We start from the raw sequence: 24,783 nt of genomic DNA on the forward strand, positions 1-24,783 counted from the left end.
GTTTTTTCCCATTTTCCCACTTTTTCTCCCCGTTTTCGCAGTGGATCTGCTGCGACATCCGCTACCTGGACGTGTCCATCCTGGACAAGTTCCTGAGGCATTTCTGACCCAATTTCTGACCCATTTTCCACCCGTTTTTTGCCGTTTTTCGCCGTTTTTTCGATGTTTTTAGCCGTTTTTTCCCATTTTCTCACTTTTTCTCCCCGTTTTCGCAGTGGATCTGCTGCGACATCCGCTACCTGGACGTGTCCATCCTGGACAAGTTCCTGAGACATTTCTGACTTGGTTTTGACTCCATTTTCTGACATTTTTTTGCCGTTTTTTGCCGTTTTTTGCCGTTTTTCGATGTTTTTCGCCGTTTTTTCCCATTTTCCCACTTTTTCTCCCCGTTTTCGCAGTGGATCTGCTGCGACATCCGCTACCTGGACGTGTCCATCTTGGACAAGTTCCTGAGGCATTTCTGACCCAATTTCTGACCCATTTAGTACCCATTTTTCACCGTTTTTTGCCGTTTTTTGCCGTTTTTCGCCGTTTTTTCGCCGTTTTTTCCCATTTTCCCACTTTTTCTCCCCGTTTTCGCAGTGGATCTGCTGCGACATCCGCTACCTGGACGTGTCCATCCTGGACAAGTTCCTGAGGCATTTCTGACCCAATTTCTGACCCATTTTCCACCCGTTTTTTGCCGTTTTTCGCCGTTTTTTCGATGTTTTTCGCCGTTTTTTTCCCATTTTCCCACTTTTTCTCCCCGTTTTCGCAGTGGATCTGCTGCGACATCCGCTACCTGGACGTGTCCATCCTGGGCAAGTTCGCCGTGGTGATGGCAGACCCGCCCTGGGACATCCACATGGAGCTGCCCTACGGCACGCTGACGGACGACGAGATGCGGCGCCTCAACATCCCCGTGCTGCAGGACGAGGGCTTCCTCTTCCTCTGGGTCACCGGCAGGTCCGCGGCCCCAAAACCCCAAAGATTCGCCCCAAAAAACACCCCGGGTTGGTGTCAGTCTGGGAGGGGTCAGTGCAGTTCCGTGGTGATCCCAAAAACCCAAAAATTTGTCCCAAATCCCTGAATTCATCGCTGAAAATCCCTGAGGATTGACCCCAAATCCATTGTGATCCCAAAAGCCTGGAATTTCACCCCAAAAAGCCCCAGGATTCACCCCCAAAACCACTGGGATTCGCCCCAAATCCCTGAGGATTTACCCCAAATCCATCATGACCCCAAAAACCTGAAGATTTGCCCTAAAAGTCCCCAAATTCACCCCAAAAAACCCCCGGGTTTGGTCTCAGTCTGGGAGGGTTCAGTGTAGATTTGTGGTGACCCCAAAATCCCAAAAATTCACCCCAAAATCTCTGAATTCATCCCTGAAAGTCTCTGGGATTGATCCCAAATCCATTTTGATCCCAAAAACCTGAGGATTCATCCCAAAAAACCCCGAGGGTTTACCCCCAAAACCACCAGGATTCACCCCAAATCCTTGAGAATTTACCCCAAATCCATCATGACCCCAAAAACCTGAAGATTTGCCCAAAAAATCCCCAAATTCACCCCAAAAACCACCAGGATTTGCTCTTAGTCTGAGAGGATTTATCCCAAATCCATCGTGATCTCAAAAACCTGAGGATTCGCCCCAAAAATCCCCAAATTCACCCCAAAAACCACCAGGATTTGCTCTAAATCTGATGGGATTCATCCCAAATCCATCATGACCCCAAAATCCCCAGGATTCACCCCAAAATTCCCCAAATTCACCCCAAAAAACCCTCGGGGTTTGGTCTCAGTCTGGGAGGGGTCAGTGCAGTTCCGTGGTGATCCCAAAAAACTGAGTTTTCACCCCAAAATCCCCGTGGATTCACTTCAAACCCACAGTGATCCCGAGAACCTGGAGGTTCACCCCAAAAAACCCCAGGATTCACCCCCAAAACCACCAGGATTCACCCCAAATCTTTGAGGATTTATCCCAAATCTATCACAACCCCAAAAAGCCAAGGATTCGCCCCAAAATTCCCCAAATTCACCCCAAAAAACCGAGTTTTCACCCCCAAAATCCCTGAAGATTGACCCCAAATCCATCGTGATCCAAAAAACATGAAGGTTCACCCCAAAAAACCCCAAATTCACCCCAAAACCACCAGGATTTGCCCCAAATCCTTGAGAATTTACCCCAAATCCATCATGAGCCCAAAAACCTGAAGATTTGCCCAAAAAAAATCCCCAAATTCACCCCAAAAAACCCAGGGATTTGCTCTCAGTCTGAGAGGGTTTATCCCAAATCCATCGTGATCTCAAAAACCTGAGGATTCGCCCCAAAAAACCCCAAGGATTCACCCCAAATCCTTGAGAATTTCCCCCAAATCCATCGTGACCTCAAAAACCCAAGGATTTGCCCCAAAAATCCCCAAATTCACCCCAAAAACCACCAGGATTTGCTCTAAATCTGGTGGGATTCATCCCAAATCCATCATGACCCCAAACTCCTAAAGATTCACCCCAAAAATCTCAGGTTCCCCCAAAACCCCAATTTTCCCGCCAAAACTCCGATTTTCCTCCTTTCCAAAACCCCTTCCCCCCCAAAATTCCAATTTCTCCCCCCAAAATCCCAATTTCCCCCCCAAACCCCCCATTTTCCCCAAAAAATCCCAATTTCCCCAAAAAAATCCCAAAACCCCAATTTTCTTCCCGAAAACCCCAACTTTTCCCCCAAAATCCCAATTTCCCCCCCTAAGTTCCCAAATTTTTCCTCTAAAATTCCAATTTTCCCCCCAAAATCCCAATTCCCCCCCAAAATGCCAATTTCCTCCCCCAAACCCCCAATTTTCCCCAAAAACCCCAATTTTCCCCCCTAAAATCCCAATTTGTCCCCTCCAAAATCCTTATTTTATCTCCAAAATCCCATTTTTCCCCAAAAACCCCAATTTCCCTCCCAAAAATCCAATTTTTCCCCGAAAATCCCAATTTTCTCCTCAAAACCCCCAATTTTCCCCCCAAAACCCCAATTTTCTCTTCAAAATCTGAACTTTCTCACCCAAAATCTCAAATTTTCCGCCTAAAATCCCAATTTTTTCCCCCTAAAATCCCAATTCCCCCCCAAAACCCCAATTTCCCCCAAAAATCCCAATTTTCTCCCCCAAACCCCCAATTTTTCCTCTCAAAAATCCAATTTTTTCCCCAAAACTCCAATTTCCTCCCCCAAAACTCCAATTTTCTCCTCAAAAATCCCAATTTTCTTCCCCAAAATCCCAACTTTCTCACCCACAATTCCAATTTCCCTCTCAAAAATCCAATTTTTTCCCCAAAAATCCCAATTTTCTCCCCCAAAACCCCAATTTCCTCTCCCAAAACCCCAATTTTCTCCTCAAAAATAGTTTTTCCCCAAAAACCCCAATTTTCTTCCCCAAAACTCCAAATTTCCCCCAAAAACCCCGATTTCCCCCTAAAATCCCAATTTCACCCCCCAAAAAAATCCCAATTTCCGCCAAAATTCCAATTTTCTCCTCCTGAAATCCCAATTTTTGCCCCAAAACCCCAATTTCTCCCTCAAAAAAATCCCAATTTCCGCCAAAATTCCAATTTTCTCCTCCTAAAATCCCAATTTTTGCCCCAAAACCCCAATTTCCCCCCCAAAATCCCAATTTCCCCCCTTTAATTCCCAATTTTTTCCTCTAAAACCCCAATTTTCCTCCCAAAAAATCCCAATTTCCCCCAAAAACCTCAATTTTCTCCCCCAAAAATCCCAATTTTTTCCCCCAAACCCCCAATTTTCCCTCTCAAAAATCCAATTTTTTCCCCAAAAATCCCAATTTTCTTCCCCAAAATCCCAACTTTCTCACTCAAAATCTCAATTTTCCCTCCCAAAATTCCCAATTTCCCCCAAAACCCCAATTTTATCCCCCAAAACCCCAATTTTTCCCGAAAACCCCAATTTTCCCTCTCAAAAATCCCATTTTTTTCCCCAAAAATCCCAATTTTCTCCCCCAAAATCCCAATTTTCTCCCCCAAAATCCCAATTTTTTCCCCAAAAATCCCAATTTTCTCCCCCAAAATCCCAACTTTCTCACCCAAAATCTCAATTGTCCCCCTAAAATCCCAATTTCCCCCCCCAAAAAAATCCCAATTTTCCCCAAAAACCCCAATTTCCCCCCAAAAACCCCAAATTTCCTCAAAAAACCCCAATTTTCCCTCTCAAAAATCACATTTTTTCCCCAAAACCCCAATTTCCTCCCCCAAAACTCCAATTTTCTCCCCAAAAATCCCAATTTTCTCCCCCAAAACCCCAATTTCCTCTCCCAAAACCCCAATTTTCTCCTCAAAAATAGTTTTTCCCCAAAAACCCCAATTTTCTTCCCCAAAACTCCAAATTTCCCCCAAAAACCCCGATTTCCCCCGAAAATCCCAATTTCACCCCCAAAAAAATCCCAATTTCCTGCAAAAATTCCAATTTTCTTCTCCTAAAATCCCAATTTTTGCCCCAAAACCCCAATTTCTCCCCCAAAACCCCAATTTCCCCCCTTTAATTCCCAATTTTTTCCTCTAAAACCCCAATTTTCCTCCCAAAAAATCCAAATTTTCCCCAAAAACCCAATTCCCTCCCCCAAAACCCCAATTTATTCCCTTAAAATCCCAATATTTTCCTCTAAAATCCCAATTTTCCCCAAAAACCCCAATTTTCCCTCTCAAAAATCCCATTTTTTCCCCAAAAATCCCATGTTTTTCCCCAAAAATCCCAATTTTCTCCCCCAAAATCCCAACTTTTCCCTCAAAATCTCAATTGTCCCCCCTAAAATCCCAATTTCCCCCCCCCCAAAAAATCCCAATTTTCCCCAAAAACCCCAATTTCCCCCAAAACCTCAAATTTCCTCAAAAATCCCCAATTTTTCCCAAAAACCCCCAATTTTCCCCCATTCCAGGGCCATGGAGCTGGGCCGTGAATGCCTCAACCTCTGGGGGTGAGTTTTTACCATTTCCCCCCAAAAAAACCCCAAAAAAACCCCAAAAAAAACCCCAAAAAACCCCAAAAAAATCCAAAAAACCCAAAACGTGCGGATTTTGCCCCAAAACGCGGCAGGTACGAGCGCGTGGACGAGATCATCTGGGTGAAAACCAATCAGCTGCAGAGGATCATCCGCACCGGCCGCACGGGCCACTGGCTCAACCACGGCAAGGAGCACTGCCTGGTACCCCAAAAAAACCCAAAAACCCCGGAATTCACCCCAAAAACTGATCCTAAATATGGAGCCTAAAATGGAGAAAAAACGGGGAAAAAACGACCAAAAATGGGGAAAAAATGACCAAAAATGGGGATAAAATGGGGCAGTGGCTCAACCACGGCAAGGAGCACTGCCTGGGACCCAAAAACCCCGGAATTCACCCCAAAATTCACCCCAAAAATGATCCTAAAAATGGGGCAAAAATGGGGAAAAAAAACTGAGCAAAAATGGGGGAAAAATGGGGAAAAAATGGAGAAAAAATGGGGATAAAATGGGGATAAAATGGGGCAGTGGCTCAGGCACGGCAAGGAGCACTGTCTGGGACCCCAAAAAACCCCAAAACCACCGGAATTCACCCCAAAAACTGATCCGAAAAATTGTCCTAAAAATGGGGAAAAAACGGGGAAAAAATGGCAAAAAAATGGAGAAAAAATGACCAAAAATGGGGATAAAATGGGGATAAAATGGGGATAAAATGGGGCAGTGGCTCAGGCACGGCAAGGAGCACTGCCTGGGACCCAAAAACCCCAAAACCACCGGAATTCACCCCAAAAACTGATCCGAAAAATTGTCCTAAAAACGGGGCAGAAAACTGAGCAAAAATGGGGCAAAAATGGGGAAAAAATGACCAAAAATGGGGCTAAAATGGGGCAGTGGCTGAAGCTCGGCAAGGAGCACTGCCTGGGACCCCAAAAACCCCAAAACCACCGGAATTTACCCCAAAAACTGATCCTAAAAATTGTCCTAAAAATGGGGCAAAAAACTGAGCAAAAATGGGGAAAAAATGGAGAAAAATGGGGGAAAAATGACCAAAAATGGGATAAAATGGGGATAAAATGGGGCAGTGGCTCAGGCACGGCAAGGAGCACTGCCTGGGACCCAAAAAACCCCAAAACCACCGGAATTTACCCCAAAAACTGATCCTAAAAATTGTCCTAAAAATGGGGAAAAAAACTGAGCAAAAATGGGGAAAAATGGCAAAAAAATGGGGGAAAATGGGGCTAAAATGGGGCAGTGGCTGAAGCACGGCAAGGAGCACTGCCTGGGACCCAAAAACCCCGGAATTCACCCCAAAATTCACCCCAAAAATGATCCTAAAAATGGGGAAAAAATGGGGAAAAAATGGCAAAAAAATGGGGAAAAAATGGAGAAAAAATGACCAAAAATGGGGATAAAATGGGGATAAAATGGGATAAAATGGGGCAGTGGCTGAAGCACGGCAAGGAGCACTCCCTGGGACCCAAAAACACCGGAATTTACCCCAAAAATGGTCCTAAAAATTGTCCTAAAAATGAGGCAAAAATGGCAAAAAAATGGGGAAAAAATGGGGAAAAAATGGGGAAAAAATGACCAAAAATGGGGATAAAATGGGGCTAAAATGGGGATAAAATGGGGCAGTGGCTGAAGCACGGCAAGGAGCACTGCCTGGGACCCAAAACCACCGGAATTTACCCCAAAAATAATCCTAAAAATTGTCCTAAAAATGGGGAAAAAACGGGGAAAAAATGGGGAAAAATGGCAAAAAAATGGGGATAAAATGGGGATAAAATGGGGCAGTGGCTGAAGCTCGGCAAGGAGCACTGCCTGGGACCCCAAAAAACCCCAAAACCACCGGAATTCACCCCAAAAACTGATCCTAAAAATTGTCCTAAAAATGGGGCAAAAAACTGAGCAAAAATGGGGAAAAAATGGGGGAAAAAAACGGAGAAAAAATGACCAAAAATGGGGAAAAAATGGGGCAGTGGCTCAGGCACGGCAAGGAGCACTGCCTGGGACCCAAAACCACCGGAATTCACCCCAAAAACTGATCCTAAAAATTGTCCTAAAAACGGGGGAAAAAACGGCAAAAAAATGGGGAAAAAATGGAGAAAAAATGGGGAAAAAATGGGGAAAAAATGGGGATAAAATGGGGCAGTGGCTGAAGCACGGCAAGGAGCACTGCCTGGGACCCCAAAAAACCCCAAAACCACCGGAATTCACCCCAAAAACTGATCCTAAAAATTGTCCTAAAAATGGGGCAAAAAACTGAGCAAAAATCGGGAAAAAATGGAGAAAAAATGGAGAAAAAATGGATCCCAAAACTGACCCCAAAACTAACCCCCAAAACCCCAAAATTTGCCCCAAAAAACCCCAAAAACCCGCTCCAAAAACTCCAGAAATTACCCCAAAAACTGACCCCAAAACTGACCCAAAGTGGAGCAAAAACTGACCCCAAAAACCCCAAAAAAGGACCCAAAACTGATCCTAAATCCTGACCCCAAACTGAGCCAAAATGGACCCAAAAGTGACCCCAGAAATTCCCCCAAAAAAACCCCAAAATCCAAAAAATTACCCCAAAAATCCACCCCAAAATGGGGCAAAAATGGATCCAAAAGTGACCCCAAAAACCCCAAAACTGAGCCCAAATCTGAGCCCAAAGTGACCCCAAAAAACCCAAAAGTGACCCCAAAAATCCCCAGGGCAAAATTTGGGGGGATTTGGGGTGGGAATTTTGGGGTGGTTTTAGGGGATTTTGGGGTGTATTTTGGGGCAGATTTAGGGGATTTTGGGATTTTGGGGTGGATTTGGGTATTTTCTGGCAGATTTAGGGGATTTTGGGGTGGATTTGGGTATTTTGGGGCAGATTTAGGGGATTTTGGGGGTCTCTGGGTGGATTTTGGGGCGGTTTTGGGGGATTTTGGGTATTGTGGGGTGGTTTTATGGGATTTTGGGATTTTTGGGGTGGATTTTGGGTGTTTTTTGGGGCAGTTTTAGGGGATTTTGGAGTCTGGGTGGATTTTGGCATTTTTGGGGTGGTTTTATGGGATTTTGGGGTGGATTTTGGGTGTTTTGGGGCAGATTTAGGGGATTTTGGGGTGGATTTGGGTTTTTTTGGGGCGGTTTTATGGGATTTTGGGGTGGGTTTTGGGTATTTTAGGGCAGATTTTGGGTATTTTGGGGCAGATTTAGGGGATTTTGGGGGTCTTTGGGGATTTTGGGGTGGATTTTGGGGCAGATTTAGGGGATTTTGGGGTGGTTTTATGGGATTTTGGGTTTTTGGGGGCAGTTTCAGGGGATTTTGGGGCAGATTTTGGGGATTTTGGGGTCTCCGGGTGGATTTTGGGGTTTTTGGGGCAGTTTTATGGGATTTTGGGGTGGATTTGAGGTATTTTCTGGCAGATTTGGGGGATTTTGGGGTGGATTTTGGGGATTTTAGGGTCTCTGGGTGGATTTTGGGCATTTTGGGGCAGATTTAGGGGATTTTTTGGGGTGGATTTTGGGGTTTTTGGGGCAGTTTCAGGGGATTTTGGGGCGGATTTTGGGTATTTTGTGGCAGTTTTGTGGGATTTTGGGGTGGATTTTGGGTGTTTTGGGGCAGATTTAGGGGATTTTGGGGCAGTTTTGGGATGGGTTTTGGGTATTTTGGGGTTTTTGGGGCAGATTTAGGGGATTTTGGGGCGGATTTTGGGTATTTTGAGGTGGTTTTAGGGGATTTTGGGGTGGATTTTGGGGATTTTGGGGTCTCTGGGTGGATTTTGGGATTTTTGGGGCAGTTTTATGGGATTTTGGGGTGGATTTGGGGTATTTTCTGGCAGATTTGGGGGATTTTGGGGTGGATTTGGGGATTTTAGGATCTCTGGGTGGATTTTGGGCATTTTGGGGTAGATTTAGGGGATTTTGGGGTGGATTTTGGGTATTTTGGGGTGGATTTTGGGTATTTTGGGGTGGTTTTAGGGGATTTGGGGGTTTTTTTGGGGGAATTTAAGGGGATTTTGGGGTCTCTGGGTGGATTTTGGGATTTTTCAGGGTGGCTTTAGGGGATTTTGAGGTGGATTTTGGGCATTTTGGGGTCTGGGTGGGTTTTGGGTCAATTTCAGGGGATTTTGGGGCAGTTTTGTGGGATTTTGGGTGGTTTTGGGGCAGTTTCAGGGGATTTTGGGGTGGATTTTGGGCAGTTTTGGGGCAGATTTTGGGTATTTTGGGGCAGTTTCAGGGGATTTTGGGGTGGATTTTGGGCAGTTTTGGGGCAGATTTTGGGTATTTTGGGGCAGTTTCAGGGGATTTTGGGGTGGATTTTGGGGCAGTTTTGTGGGATTTTGGGTGGTTTTGGGGCAGATTTAGGGGATTTTGGGGCAGATTTCGGGGAGTTTTTTGGGGTTTTGGGGTGGATTTTGGACAGTTTTGGGGCAGATTATGGTATTTTGGGGTGTGGGTGGATTTTGGGTCAATTTCCGGCGATTTTGGGGCTCCAAATTTGCCCCTCCCACAGGTGGGGGTGAAGGGGAACCCCCAAGGCTTCAACCGGGGCCTGGACTGTGACGTCATCGTGGCCGAGGTGAGACCCAAAAACCCAAAAATTGAACCCAAAATGGGGCAGAAACTCAGAAAACGGTGAAAAATGAGGGAAATTTCCTCATAAAATGGTGAAAAAATGGTAAAGTTACCTCATAAAATGCAGAAAAATGAGGGAATTACCTCATAAAATGGTGAAAAATGACGGGAATTACCTCATAAAAATGGTGAAGATTGCCTCATAAAATGGTGAAAAATTAGGAAATTACCTCATAAAATGGTAAAAAATGAGAGAATTACCCTCAGGAAATGGTAAAAAATGAAGAAATTACCTCATAAAATGGTGAAAAATGAGGGAAATTTCCTCATAAAATGGTGAAGAAATGATAAAGTTACCTCATAAAATGCAGAAAAATGAGGAAATTACCTCAGAAAATGGTAAAAAATGAGAGAATTACCTCAGGAAATAGTAAAAAATTAAGATATTACCTCATAAAATGGTGAAAAATTAGGAAATTACCTCATAAAATGGTAAAAAATTAAGAAATTACCTCATGAAATGGTGAAAAACGAGAGAATTTCCTCAGAAAACAGTGAAAAAATGAGGAAATTTCCTCATGAAATGGTGAAAAATGAGGGAATTACCTCATAAAATGGTGAAGATTGCCTCATAAAACGGTGAAAAATCAGGAAATTACCTCATAAAATGGCAAAAAATGAGGAGAATTACTCAGGAAATGGTGAAAAAATGATGAAATTACCTCATAAAATGGTGAAAAATGAGGGAAATTACCTCAGAAAATAGTGAAAAAATGGTAAAATTACCTCATAAAATGCAGAAAAATGAGGAAATTATCTCATAAAATGGTGAAAAACAGGAGAATTACCTCAGGAAATGGTAAAAAATTAAGAAATTACCTCATGAAATGGTGAAAAATGAGGAAATTTCCTCAGAAAATAGTGAAAAAATGGTAAAATTACCTCATAAAATGCAGAAAAATGAGGGAATCACCTCATAAAATGGTGAAGATTGCCTCATAAACCGGTGAAAAATTAGGAAATTACCTCATAAAATGGTAAAAAATGAGAGAATTACCTCAGGAAATGGTAAAAAATGAAGAAATTACCTCATAAAATGGTGAAAAATGAGGAAATTACCTCAGAAAATAGTGAAAAAATGGTAAAATTACCTCATAAAATGCAGAAAAATGAGGAAATTACCTCATAAAATGGTGAAAAAATGATAAAGTTACCTCATAAAATGGTGAAAAATGAGGGAATTACCTCATAAAATGGTGAAGATTGCCTCATAAACCAGTGAAAAATTAGTAAATTACCTCATAAAATGGTAAAAAATGAGAGAATTACCTCAGGAAATGGTAAAAAATTAAGATATTACCTCATAAAATGCAGAAAAATGAGGAGATTACCTCAGAAAATGGTGAAGATTCCCTCATAAAACAGTGAAAAATTAGGAAATTATCTCAAAAATGGTGAAGATTTCCTCATAAAATGGTGAAAAATGAGGAATTACCTCAGAAAAAGCAGAAAAAATGAGGGAATTACCTCATGAAATGGTGAAAAATTAGGAAATTACCTCATAAAATGGTGAAAAATAAAGGAATTATCTTATAAAATGGTGAAAATTAAAGAAATTATCTCATGAAATGGCAAAAAAATGAGAAATTTACCTCACAAAAGTGTGAAAAAGGAGGGACTTACCTCATGAAATGGTGAAAAATGCGGGAATTATGTGAGGAAATAGTGAAAAATCACAAAATTACCTCATAAAAGGGTTAAAAATGAGAGAATTACCTCCTAAAGTAGTGAAAAATGAGAAAATTATCACAGAAAAAGGAGAAAAAAGAGGGACTTACCTCATGAAATGGTGAAAAATGAGGGAACTACTTCATAAAATGGTGACAACTACCTCATAAAACAGTGAAAAATTCAGAAATTACCTCAGAAAATTGTAAAAAATGATGAAATTACCTCAAAAAATGCTGAAAAAGGAGGGGAATTACCTCCTAAAGTAGTGAAAAATGAGGAAATTATTTGAGAAAAAGGAGAAAAAGGAGGGACTTACCTCATGAAATGGTGAAAAATGAGGGAATCCCCTCAGAAAACAGTGAAAAATGAGGGAATTATGTGAGGAAATGGTGAAAAATGAGGAAATTACCTCAGAAAATGGTGAAGATTCCCTCATAAAACAGTGAAAAATTAGGGAAATGCCTCAGGAAATGGTAAAAATTTAATGTATTACCTCATGAAATGGTGAAAAACAAGGAAATTACCTCAAAAAATGCTGAAAAAGGAGGGAATTACCTCCTAAAGTAATGAAAAATGAGAAAATTACCACAGAAAAAGGAGAAAAAGGAGGGACTTACCTCATGAAATGGTGAAAAATGAGGGAATCCCCTCAGAAAATGGTGAAAAATGAGGGAATTATGTGAGGAAATGGTGAAAAATGAGGAAATTACCTCAGAAAATGGTGATGATTCCCTCATAAAACAGTGAAAATTAGGGAAATGCCTCAGGAAATGGTAAAAATTTAATAAATTACCTCATGAAATGGTGAAAAACAAGGAAATTACCTCAGGAAAAGGAGAAAAATGAGGGAATTATCTCATAAAATGGTAAAAAATGGGGAAATTACCTCATAAAATGGTAAAAAATGAGAGAATTACCTCAGGGAATGGTAAAAAATTAAGATATTACCTCATAAAATGGTGAAAAATTAGGGATTTACCTCATAAAATGGTAAAAAATGGGGAAATTACCTCAGGAAATGGTAAAAAATTAAGAAATTACCTCATGAAATGGTGAAAAATTAGGGAATTACCTCAGAAAAGTGTGAAAAAGGAGGGACTTACCTCATGAAATGGTGAAAAATGAGGGAATCCCCTCAGAAAATGGTGAAAAATGAGGGAATTATGTGAGGAAATGGTGAAAAATGAGGAAATTACCTCAGAAAATGGTGAAGATTCCCTCATAAAACAGTGAAAAATTAGGGAAATGCCTCAGGAAATGGTAAAAATTTAATGTATTACCACATGAAATGGTGAAAAACAAGGAAATTACCTCAGGAAAAGGAGAAAAATGAGGGAATTATCTCATAAAATGGTAAAAAATAAGGGAATTACCTCAGGAAATGGTAAAAAATGAGGAAATTACCTCATAAAATGGTAAAAAATTAAGATATTTCCTCATGAAATGGTGAAAATGAGGGAATTGCCTCATAAAATGGTGAAGATTCCCTCACAAAACAGTAAAAAACATGGAAATTACCTCAGGAAAAGGACAAAAATGAGGGAATTATCTCATAAAATGGTAAAAAATGAGGAAATTACCTCAGGAAATGGTAAAAAATTAAGAAATTACCTCATGAAATGGTGAAAAATTAGGGAATTACCTCATAAAAGTGTGAAAAAGGAGGGACTTACCTCATGAAATGGTGAAAAATGACCGAATCCCCTCAGAAAATGGCGGGAAACCCAAAAACCACCTCAGAAAACGCCGCAAAACCAGCAAAAAACCACCAAAAATCAGGAAAAAATGGCAAAAAAAAGCCCAAAAAATTTAAAATGCAACAATAGAAAGCTAAAATTGTGGTTTTTGCCCCCAAATTTGGGCCAGGTGCGCTCCACCAGCCACAAGCCCGACGAGATCTACGGGATGATCGAGCGGCTGTCGCCGGGCACGAGGAAAATCGAGCTCTTCGGCCGCCCCCACAACGTCCAGCCCAACTGGTAACAAAATTCACTCTTTTTTAGGTTTTTTTGGGGTTTTTAAAGTGGATTTTATGGGGGATTTAAGGGGGATTTTTTGGGAATTTTTTAAAAATTTTTTTTGTGATTTTTGGGGGATTTTTTCGGGGTGTAAATTGGATTTAAATTGGATTTTTGAGGGATTTAAAGTGGATTTTTTTGGTGATTTGTGGGGATTTTTAGGCAATTTATTTGGGATTTAAAGTGGATTTTTGGGGGATTTAAAGTGGATTTTTAAGGGATTTAAAGTGGATTTTCTGGGGATTTTTGGGGATTTAAAGTGAATTTTTGGGGAATTTTTTGGGATTTAAAGTGGATTTCTTTGGGATTTTAAGTGGATTTTTTGGGGGATTTTATTGGGATTTTTTTGGGGATTTAAAAGGGATTTTATGAGGAATTTAAAGTGGATTTTTGGTGGATTTTTTTGAGATTTTTGATGGATTTTTTTGCAATTTAAAGTGGATTTTTTGAGGGATTTTATTGGGATTTAAAAGGGATTTTATGAGGAATTTTAAGTGGATTTTTTGGTGGATTTTTTTGAGATTTTTGGTGGATTTGTTTTGCAATTTGAAGTGGATTTTTTGAGGCATTTAAAGTGAATTTATTTTGGATTTTTAGGAGATTTGAAGTGGATTTTTTGGGATTTAAAGTGAGGTTTTTGGGAGGTTTCAGGGGATTTTAAATGAATTTTTTGCGGATATTTTTGGGAGATTTAAAGTGAATTTTTTTGGGGATTTTTGGGGATTTAAAGTGAATTTTTTGGGGAATTTTTTGGGATTTAAAGTGGATTTCTTTGGGATTTAAAGTGGATTTTTGAGGGATTTAAAGTGGATTTTTTTTATTGTTTGGAATTTTTTCTGGGGGGAATTTTTTGAGATTTTTAGTGGATTTTTTTAGGAGTTTTGGGGGATTTTTTTGGCATTTGAAGTGGATTTTTTTGAGGATTTAATATGAATTTTTTTGGGATTTTTAGGGGATTTAAAGTGAATTTTTTAGGGTTTAAAGGGGATTTTTTGGGATTTTTTTATTATTTTTGGGGGATTTTTTTTGGGGATTTAAAGTGATTTTTTGGGGGATTTAAAGTAGATTTTTTTGGTTTTAAAATAAATTTTTATGGATTTAAAATGGATCTTTTTGGGATTTAAAGTGAATTTTTGGGGGATTTAAAATGGATTTTTAGGGGATTTTTTGGGATTTAAATTGGATTTAAATAGGATTTTTGAGGGATTTAAAGTGGATGGTTTTGGGATTTAAATTGAATTTTTTAGGAATTTTGCTGGATTTTTTTAATGGAGGTTTGGGGCCGTTAAAAATGAATTTTTTGGGATTGAAATTGAATTTTTTTGGGATTAAAAGTGATTTTTTTTGGGATTTAAATTGAATTTTTTGGGACATTTAAAGCGAATTTTTGGGAATTTTAATGGATTCTTTTGGGGATTTTTTGGGGAGGTTTTGGGCCATTAAATGTGAATTTTTAGGGGATTTAAATTGGATTTTTTTGGGATTTAAATTAGATTTTTTTGGGATATAAATTGAATTTTTTGGGACATTTAAAGCGAATTTTTGGGAATTTTAATGGATTTTTTTGGGGAAGTTTTGGGGCCATTAAAAGTGAATTTTTAGGGGATTTAAATTGGATTTTTTTGGGATTTAAATTAGATTTTTTTGGGGATATAAATTGAATTTTTTGGGACATTTAAAGCGAATTTTTGGGAATTTTAATGGATTCTTTTGGGGATTTTTTGGGGAGGTTTTGGGGCCATTAAATGTGAATTTTTAGGGGATTTAAATTGGATTTTTTTGGGATTTAAATTAGATTTTTTTGGATATAATTGAATTTTTTGGGACATTTAAAGCGAATTTTGGGAATTTTAATGGAATTTTTGGGGGAGGTTTTGGGGCCATTAAAAGCGAATTTTTAGGGGATTGAAATTGAATTTTTTTGGGATTTAAAGTGATTTTTTTTGGGATTTAAATTGAATTTTTTGGGACATTTAAAGCGAATTTTTGGGGATTTTAATGGATTCTTTTGGGGATTTTTTGGGGAGGTTTTGGGCCATGGCCATTAAATGTGAATTTTTAGGGGATTTAAATTGGATTTTTTTGGGATTTAAATTAGATTTTTTTGGGATATAAATTGAATTTTTTGGGACATTTAAAGCGAATTTTTGGGAATTTTAATGGATTTTTTTGGGGAAGTTTTGGGGCCATTAAAAGTGAATTTTTAGGGGATTTAAATTGGATTTTTTTGGGATTTAAATTAGATTTTTTTGGGGATATAAATTGAATTTTTTGGGACATTTAAAGCGAATTTTTGGGAATTTTAATGGATTCTTTTGGGGATTTTTTGGGGAGGTTTTGGGGCCATTAAATGTGAATTTTTAGGGGATTTAAATTGGATTTTTTTGGGATTTAAATTAGATTTTTTTGGGATATAAATTGAATTTTTTGGGACATTTAAAGCGAATTTTTTGGGAATTTTAATGGAATTTTTGGGGGAGGTTTTGGGGCCATTAAAAGCGAATTTTTAGGGGATTGAAATTGAATTTTTTTGGGATTTAAAGTGATTTTTTTTTGGGATTTAAATTGAATTTTTTGGGACATTTAAAGCGAATTTTTGGGGATTTTAATGGATTCTTTTGGGGATTTTTTGGGGAGGTTTTGGGCCATTAAATGTGAATTTTTAGGGGATTTAAATTGGATTTTTTTGGGATTTAAATTGGATTTTTTTGGGATATAAATTGAATTTTTTGGGACATTTAAAGCGAATTTTTGGGAATTTTAATGGAATTTTTTGGGGAGGTTTTGGGCCATTAACAGTGAATTTTTTGGGGATTGAAATTGGATTTTTTTGGGATTAAAAGTGTTTTTTTTGGGATTTAAATTGAATTTTTTAGGAATTTTGCTGGATTGTTTTTATGGAGGTTTTGGGGCCGTTAAATGTGAATTTTTGGGGGGCTTTAAATTAGATTTTTTTGGGATATAAATTGAATTTTTTGGGACATTTAAAGCGAATTTTTGGGAATTTTAATGGAATTTTTGGGGAGGTTTTGGGCCATTAACAGTGAATTTTTGGGGATTGAAATTGGATTTTTTTGGGATTAAAAGTGTTTTTTTTGGGATTTAAATTGAATTTTTTAGGAATTTTGCTGGATTGTTTTTTATGGAGGGTTTTGGGGCCGTTAAAAATGAATTTTTTGGGATTGAAATTGAATTTTTTTGGGATTAAAAGTGATTTTTTTGGGGATTTAAATTGAATTTTTTGGGACATTTAAAGCAAATTTTTGGGAATTTTAATGGATTCTTTTGGGGAATTTTTGGGAGGTTTTGGGAACATGAAAAGTGAATTTTTGGGGGATTTAAATTGGATTTTTTTGGGATTTAAATTAGATTTTTTTGGGATATAAATTGAATTTTTTGGGACATTTAAAGCGAATTTTTGGGAATTTTAATGGAATTTTTGGGGGAGGTTTTGGGGCCATTAAAAGCGAATTTTTAGGGGATTGAAATTGAATTTTTTGGGATTTAAAGTGATTTTTTTTGGGATTTAAATTGAATTTTTTGGGACATTTAAAGCGAATTTTTGGGATTTTAATGGAATTTTTTGGGGATTTTTTGGGGAGGTTTTGGGCCATTAAATGTGAATTTTTAGGGGATTTAAATTGGATTTTTTTGGGATTTAAATTAGATTTTTTTGGGATATAAATTGAATTTTTTGGGACATTTAAAGCGAATTTTTGGGAATTTTAATGGAATTTTTTGGGGAGGTTTTGGGCCATTAAATGTGAATTTTTAGGGGATTTAAATTGGATTTTTTTGGATTTAAATTAGATTTTTTTGGGATATAAATTGAATTTTTTGGGACATTTAAAGCGAATTTTTGGGAATTTTAATGGAATTTTTGGGGGAGGTTTTGGGGCCATTAAAAGCGAATTTTTAGGGGATTGAAATTGAATTTTTTTGGGATTTAAATTAGATTTTTTTGGGATATAAATTGAATTTTTTGGGACATTTAAAGCGAATTTTTGGGAATTTTAATGGATTCTTTTGGGATTTTTTGGGAGGTTTTGGGGCCATGAAAAGCGAATTTTTGGGGGATTTAAATTGGATTTTTTTGGGATTTAAATTAGATTTTTTTGGGATATAAATTGAATTTTTTGGGACATTTAAAGGGAATTTTTGGGAATTTTAATGGATTTTTTTGGGGATTTTTTGGGGAGGTTTTGGGGCCATTAAAAGCGAATTTTTGGGGGGCTTTAAATTAGATTTTTTTGGGGATTTAAATTGAATTTTTTTGGGACATTTAAAGCAAATTTTTTTGGAATTTTAATGGAATTTTTTGGGGAGGTTTTGGGCCATTAAAAGTGAATTTTTGGGGATTGAAATTGGATTTTTTTGGGATTAAAAGTGTTTTTTTTGGGATTTAAATTGAATTTTTTAGGAATTTTGCTGGATTGTTTTTATGGAGGTTTTGGGGCCGTTAAAAATGAATTTTTTGGGATTGAAATTGAATTTTTTTGGGATTAAAAGTGATTTTTTTGGGGATTTAAATTGAATTTTTTGGGACATTTAAAGCGAATTTTTGGGAATTTTAATGGATTCTTTTGGGGAAGTTTTGGGGCCATTAAAAGTGAATTTTTGGGGGATTTAAATTGGATTTTTTTGGGATTTAAATTAAATTTTTTTGGGATATAAATTGAATTTTTTGGGACATTTAAAGGGAATTTTTGGAATTTTAATGGATTCTTTTGGGGATTTTTTGGGGAGGTTTTGGGCCATTAAATGTGAATTTTTAGGGGATTTAAATTGGATTTTTTTGGATTTAAATTGGATTTTTTTGGGATATAAATTGAATTTTTTGGGACATTTAAAGCGAATTTTGGGAATTTTAATGGAATTTTTTGGGGAGGTTTTGGGGCCATGAAAAGTGAATTTTGTGGGATGGAGATTGGATTTTTTTGGGGATTTAAATTGAATTTTTTGAGCAATTTAAATTGAATTTTTTTGACAAATTTGAAGCGAATTTTTGGGAATTCTGCTGGATTTTTTTGGGGAATTTTTGGGAAGTTTTGGGGCCATTTAGATGGAATATTTTTGGGATTAAAATTGGATTTTTGATGGATTTAAAGCGGATTTTTTGAGCGATTTAAATGGAATTTTTTGGGCGATTTAAACCGAATTTTTTTTGGATTTTCCTGGATTTTTTGGGGGATATTTGGGGAGGTTTTGGGACCAATGAAATGGAATTTTTTCCTAATTTTGGTGTTTTTTTGGGGCAGGATCACGCTGGGCAATCAGCTGGACGGGATCCACCTGCTGGACCCCGACGTGGTGGCGCAGTTCAAGCAGCACTACCCCGACGGCGTCATCAGCAAGCCCAAAAACATCTGAATTTGGGGGAAATTTGGGTGGGTTTTGGGGTTTTTAAAGGGTTTTTTTTAGGTTTTATTTTGGGGAATTTTTGGGGAATTTTTGGGATTTTTTTGGATTTTTTGGGGGGTTTAATTTGAATTTTTTTGAATTTTTTGGGGGTTTATTTTGAATTTTTTTAGGATTTTTTTTTGGGATTTATTTTCTATTTTTGGGGATTTTTTGGGGATTTTTGAGGAATGTTTTGGGGGTTTATTTTGAATTTTTTAAATATTTTTCAGGGAATTTTTGGGGGTTTATTTTCTATTTTTGGGGATTTTTTTGGAATTATTGGGGATTTTTTTGAAGTTTATTTTGAATTTTTTGGTGGATTTTTTGTGGATTTTTTTGGGGTTTTATTTATATTTTTTGGGATTTTTTGAGATTTTTTTTGGGGATTTGAGGGACTTTTTTTGGGTTTATTTTGAATTTTTTAAAGATTTTTTGGGGATTTTTTTGGGGAATTTTTTTTAATTTTTTGGGATTTTTTTTGAATTTTTCGGGGGTTTAAATTGAATTTTTTTTGAATTTTTAGGGTTTATTTTCAATATTTTTTGGAATTTATTTTCGATTTTTTGGGGTTATTTTTGGGGGATTTTTTGAAATTTTTTGGGTTTATTTTGGGTTTTTTGGGGGGTTATTTTGGGTTTTATTTTGGGGGGTTTTAGGGATTTTTTAAAGATTTTTTTTTTTAGGATTTTGGGTTTTTGGGGATTATTTTGGGGTTTTTTTAGGGATTTTTTGGGGGTTTTTTGGGGATTTTTTTTGGCTTATTTTGAATTTTTTTGGGGATTTTTTTCAGGATTTTTGGGGGTTTATTTTCCTTTTTTTGGGGAATTTTTTTGGGGTTTTTTTTGGGATTTTTTTTGGAATTTTGGGGGATTTTTTTGGGGTTTATTTTGAATTTATTTTAAATTTTTGGGGGATTTTTTAATTATTTTGGGGTTCTTAGGGATTTTTTTTTAGGTTTTTAGGGGTTTTTTTGGGGATTATTTTTTGGGTTTTTAGGGATTTTTTGGTATTTTTTTGGGTTTTTTGGGACTTTTTCAGGTTTCATGTTGGGGTTTTTAAGAGGATTTTTTTTGAATTTTGGAGGATTTTAAAAATTTTTCTTGGAGTTTTTTGGGGCTCTCAAGCAGCACGACCCCGACGGCGTCACCAGCAAGCCCAAAAATATCAGAATTTTGGGGAAATTTGGGGTTGTTTTGGGTTTTTTAAAGGGTTTTTTTAGGTTTTATTTTGGGGAATTTTTGGGGATTTTTTGGGATTTTTTTGGGATTTTTTTTTTTATTTTTTGGGGTTTATTTTGATTTTTTTTTAAATTTTTTTGGGGTTTATTTTGAATTTTTAAAGAATTTTTTGTGGATTTTTTGGTTTATTTTCTATATTTGGGGATTTTTTGGGGGATTTATTGAGGATTTTTTGGGGGTTTTTTGGGTGTTTTTTGGGGAATTTTTTGGAATTTATTTTCAATTTTTTGGGGTTATTTCTGGGGGATCTTTTGGAATTTTTTTTTTTGGATTTTATTTATATATTTGGGGATTTTTGGGGGTTATTTTGGATTTTATTTTGGGGTTTCTAGGCTTTTTTTGGGGGATTTTTAGGGGTTTTTTTGGGGTTTTTTTAGGGGTTTTTTTTTCGGGTTTTTTTTCAGGGGTTTTTGGTGTTCTTTGGGGTTTTTTTGGGATTTTGGGGATAATTTTTGCGTTTTTTCAGGGTTTTATTCAGGGTTTTTTATTTGGCTGTTTAAGGATTTTTTGGGGATTTTTTGGGTTTTTTTGGGGATTTTTTTGTGGTTTAATTTGAATTTTTTTGAATTTTTTGGGGGTTTATTTCGAATTTTTTTAGTATTTTTGGGGGATTTTGGGGGGGATTTTTATTTATATTTTTGGGGATTTTTTGGGGAGTTTTTTTGGGGTTTATTTGAATTTTTAATTTTTGGGGATTTTTTTTGAATTTTTAAAGTATTTTTTGGGGATTTTTTTGGGGTTTTTTTGGGGTTTAATTTGAATTTGTTTTGAATTTTTTTGGGGGGTTTATTTTGAATTTTTTAAATATTTTTTGGAGATTTTTGGGGGGATTTTTTTTATTTTTGGGGATTTTTTTGGGGATTTTTTGGGGGAATTTTTTGGGGGTTTATTTTGAATTTTTTTAAATTTTTTGGGGTTTATTTCAAATTTTTTTAATATTTTTGGGGGATTTTTTTTGGTTTTTTAGGGATTTTAAAAACAACTTTTAGGCGTATTTTTGGGGGCTATTTTTAGGTTTTTAAAATTATTTTTTGGGATTTTTTTTTCTCTTTTTTGGGGTTATTTTAGGGGTTTTTTTGTTGGTTTTTTTTTGGGTGGAAAATGAAGAATTTGGATGGAAAACCTGGTGTGGTTTTTTTGGGGGAAAAAAAGGTGAAAAATGGATCTGAACGCCCAACAAAACGAGGAAAAAAATGTGAAAATGAGAAAAAAATTGTGTAAATAATAAAAAAAAGTGAAAATAAAAAAAAAGTTTTGTGTTTTTTTGGGGGAATTTTGGGAATTTCGTGGGGTTTGGGGAGATTAATTTGGATTTTTTGGGGTTCAAATGGGAATTTTTGGGTCTAAATCTGAATTTTTGGGTCAAAAATTAAAATTTTGGGGTCTAAAATGGGAATTTTTGGGTCTAAATTGGGAATTTTTGGGTTGAAATTGATTTTTTTGGGGTTCAAATTGGATTTTTTGGGTCTAAAATGGGGATTTTTGGGTCTAGATTGGATTTTTTTGGGTCTAAATTGGGAATCTTTGGGATCTAAATTTGATTTTTTTTGGGTCCAAATTGGATTTTTTGGGGTCTAAAATGGGAATTTTTGGGTTCAAAGTGGATTTTTTGGGTCAAAATTTGGATTTTTTGGGTCTGAAACGGGAATTTTGGGGTCTAAAATGGGAATTTTTGGGTCTAAAATGGATTTTTTTGGGTCTAAATTTCATTTTTTTGGGTGTAAAATGGATATTTTTGGGTCTAAATTGGGATTTTTTGGGTCTAAATTGAATTTTTTGGTTCTAAATTGGGAATTTTTGGGTCTAAATTGAATTTTTTGGTTAAAATGGGATTCTTTGGGTCTAATTTGGGAATTTTTGGGTCTAAATTGGATTTTTTTGGGTCTAAAATCTGAATTTTGGGGTCTAAATTTTTTGGGGGCTCTAAAATGGATTTTTTGGGTCTAAAATGAGAAACTTTGGGTCTAAATTGCATTTTTTGGGGTCTAAAATGGGAATTTTTGGGTTCAAAGTGGATTTTTTGGGTCAAAATTTGGATTTTTTGGGGCTGAAACGGAAATTTTGGGGTCTAAAATGGGAATTTTGGGTCTAAAATGGATTTTTTTGGGTCTAAATTTGATTTTTTTGGGTGTAAAATGGATTTTTTTTGGGTCTAAATTGAATTTTTTGGTTCTAAATTGGGAATTTTTGGTTCTAAATTGAATTTTTGGGTCTAAAATGAGAATTTTTGGGTCTAAATTGAATTTTTTGGTTCTAAATTGGAAATTTTTGGGTCTAAATTGAATTTTTTGGTTAAAATGGGATTTTTTGGGTCTAATTTGGGAATTTTTGGGTCTAAATTGGATTTTTTTGGGTCTAAAATCTGAATTTTGGGGTCTAAATTCTTTGGGAGGTCTAAAATGGATTTTTTGGGTCTAAAATGAGAAACTTTGGGTCTAAATTGCATTTTTTGGGGTCTAAAATGGGAATTTTTGGGTCAAAATTTGGGTTTTTTGGGGCTGAAACGGGAATTTTGGGTCTAAAATGGGAATTTTGGGGTCTAAGTTTGATTTTTTTGGTTCTAAATTTCATTTTTTGGTTAAAATGGGATTTTTTTGGGTCTAATTTGGGAATTTTTGGGTCTAAATTGAATTTTTTGGTTCTAAATTGGGAATTTTTGGTTCTAAATTGAATTTTTGGGTCTAAAATGAGAATTTTTGGGTCTAAATTGGGGATTTTTTGGGTCTAAATTGGATTTTTTTGGGTCTAAATTGAATTTTTTGGGTCTAAATCTGAAATTTTGAGTTTGAATTGGGATTTTTTGGGGTCTAAATTGGGAATTTTGGGTTTAAAATGAGAATTTTTGGGTCTAAATTGGGATTTTTGGGTTCAAATTGGGATTTTTGGGTCTAAATTGGATTTTTTTGGGTCTAAAATGGATTTTTTGGGTCAAAATTTAACGTTTTGAATCTAAATTGGGAAATTTTGGGTCTGAATTGAATTTTTGGGTCTAAAATGGGAATTTTTGGGTCCAAAGTGATTTTTTTGGGTCAAAATTTGGATTTTTTTGGGGCTGAAACGGGAATTTTGGGGTCTAAAATGGGAATTTTGGGTCTAAAATGGATTTTTTTTGGTTCTAAATTGGGAATTTTTGGTTCTAAATTGAATTTTTTTTGTTAAAATGGGATTTTTTGGGTCTAAAATGGGAATTTTTGGGTCTAAATTGGATTTTTTAGGGCCTAAAATGCGGATTTTGGGGTCTAAATTTTTTGGGGGGTCTAAAATGGAATTTTTGGGTCTAAAATGAGAAACTTTGGGTCTAAATTGCATTTTTTGGGGTCTGAAATGGGAATTTTTGGGTCAAAAGTGGATTTTTTGGGTCAAAATTTGGAGTTTTGGGTCTGAAATGGAAATTTTGGGGTCTAAATTGGGAATTTTTGGGTCTAAAATGGATTTTTTTGGGTCTAAATTTGATTTTTTTGGGTGTAAAATGGATTTTTTTTGGGTCTAAATTGGATTTTTTGGGTCTAAATTGAATTTTTTTGGTTCTAAATTGGGAATTTTTGGTTCTAAATTGAATTTTTTTGGTTAAAATGGGATTTTTTGGGTCTAAAATGGGAATTTTTGGGTCTAAATTGGATTTTTTAGGGTCTAAAATCTGAATTTTGGGGTCTAAATTTTTTGGGGGCTCTAAAATGGATTTTTTGGGTCTAAATAGGGAATTTTTGGGTCTAAACTGGGATCTTTTGGGTCTAAAATGGGATTTTTCGGGTCTAAATTGAATTTTTTTGGTTTAAATTGGGAATTTTTGGTTCTAAATTGAATTTTTGGGTCTAAAATGGGATTTTTTGGGTCTAAAATGAGAAACTTTGGGTCTAAATTGCATTTTTTTGGGGTCTAAAATGGGAATTTTGGGGTCTAAAATGGATTTTTTTGGGTCTAAATTTGATTTTTTTGGGTGTAAAATGGATTTTTTTTGGGTCTAAATTGAATTTTTTGGTTCTAAATTGGGAATTTTTGGTTCTAAATTGAATTTTTGGGTCTAAAATGAGAATTTTTGGGTCTAAATTGGATTTTTTTGGGTCTAAATTGGGGATTTTTTGGGGATAAATCTGAAATTTTGAGTTTGAATTGGGATTTTTTTGGGTCTAAATTGGGAATTTTGGGTTCAAATTGGGATTTTTGGGTCTAAAATGAGAATTTTTGGGTCTAAATTGAATTTTTTGGTTCTAAATTGGAAATTTTTGGGTCTAAATTGAATTTTTTGGTTAAAATGGGATTTTTTGGGTCTAATTTGGGAATTTTTGGGTCTAAATTGGATTTTTTTGGGTCTAAAATCTGAATTTTGGGGTCTAAATTCTTTGGGAGGTCTAAAATGGATTTTTTGGGTCTAAAATGAGAAACTTTGGGTCTAAATTGCATTTTTTGGGGTCTAAAATGGGAATTTTTGGGTCAAAATTTGGGTTTTTTGGGGCTGAAACGGGAATTTTGGGTCTAAAATGGGAATTTTGGGGTCTAAGTTTGATTTTTTTGGGTCTAAATTGAATTTTTTGGTTAAAATGGGATTTTTTGGGTCTAATTTGGGAATTTTTGGGTCTAAATTGAATTTTTTGGTTCTAAATTGGGAATTTTTGGTTCTAAATTGAATTTTTGGGTCTAAAATGAGAATTTTTGGGTCTAAATTGGGGATTTTTTGGGTCTAAATTGGATTTTTTTGGGTCTAAATTGGGGATTTTTTGGGTCTAAATCTGAAATTTTGAGTTTGAATTGGGATTTTTTGGGTCTAAATTGGGAATTTTGGGTTTAAAATGAGAATTTTTGGGTCTAAATTGGGATTTTTGGGTTCAAATTGGGATTTTTGGGTCTAAATTGGATTTTTTTGGGTCTAAAATGGATTTT

At 36.2% G+C, this 24,783-nt stretch overlaps 1 protein-coding gene across 1 annotated transcript in view; it reads left to right on the plus strand.

The window, feature by feature from the left end:
* The window catches only part of METTL3 (methyltransferase 3, N6-adenosine-methyltransferase complex catalytic subunit), a 34,479-nt gene extending 13,329 nt beyond the window's left edge, over window positions 1-21,150 (plus strand). The window contains exons 6-11 of the mRNA XM_064402224.1: window positions 758-945; window positions 4,908-4,946; window positions 5,066-5,174; window positions 9,457-9,522; window positions 13,116-13,228; window positions 18,526-21,150. Of these exons, the coding sequence (XP_064258294.1) occupies window positions 758-945; window positions 4,908-4,946; window positions 5,066-5,174; window positions 9,457-9,522; window positions 13,116-13,228; window positions 18,526-18,637 (627 nt within the window). The 3' untranslated portion in view covers window positions 18,638-21,150. The remainder of the gene's footprint in view (window positions 1-757; window positions 946-4,907; window positions 4,947-5,065; window positions 5,175-9,456; window positions 9,523-13,115; window positions 13,229-18,525) is intronic.
* Window positions 21,151-24,783: the final 3,633 nt, after the last annotated feature.

Source organism: Passer domesticus, chromosome 36, assembly GCF_036417665.1.
Source record: "Passer domesticus isolate bPasDom1 chromosome 36, bPasDom1.hap1, whole genome shotgun sequence".
Classification (NCBI taxonomy): domain Eukaryota; kingdom Metazoa; phylum Chordata; class Aves; order Passeriformes; family Passeridae; genus Passer; species Passer domesticus.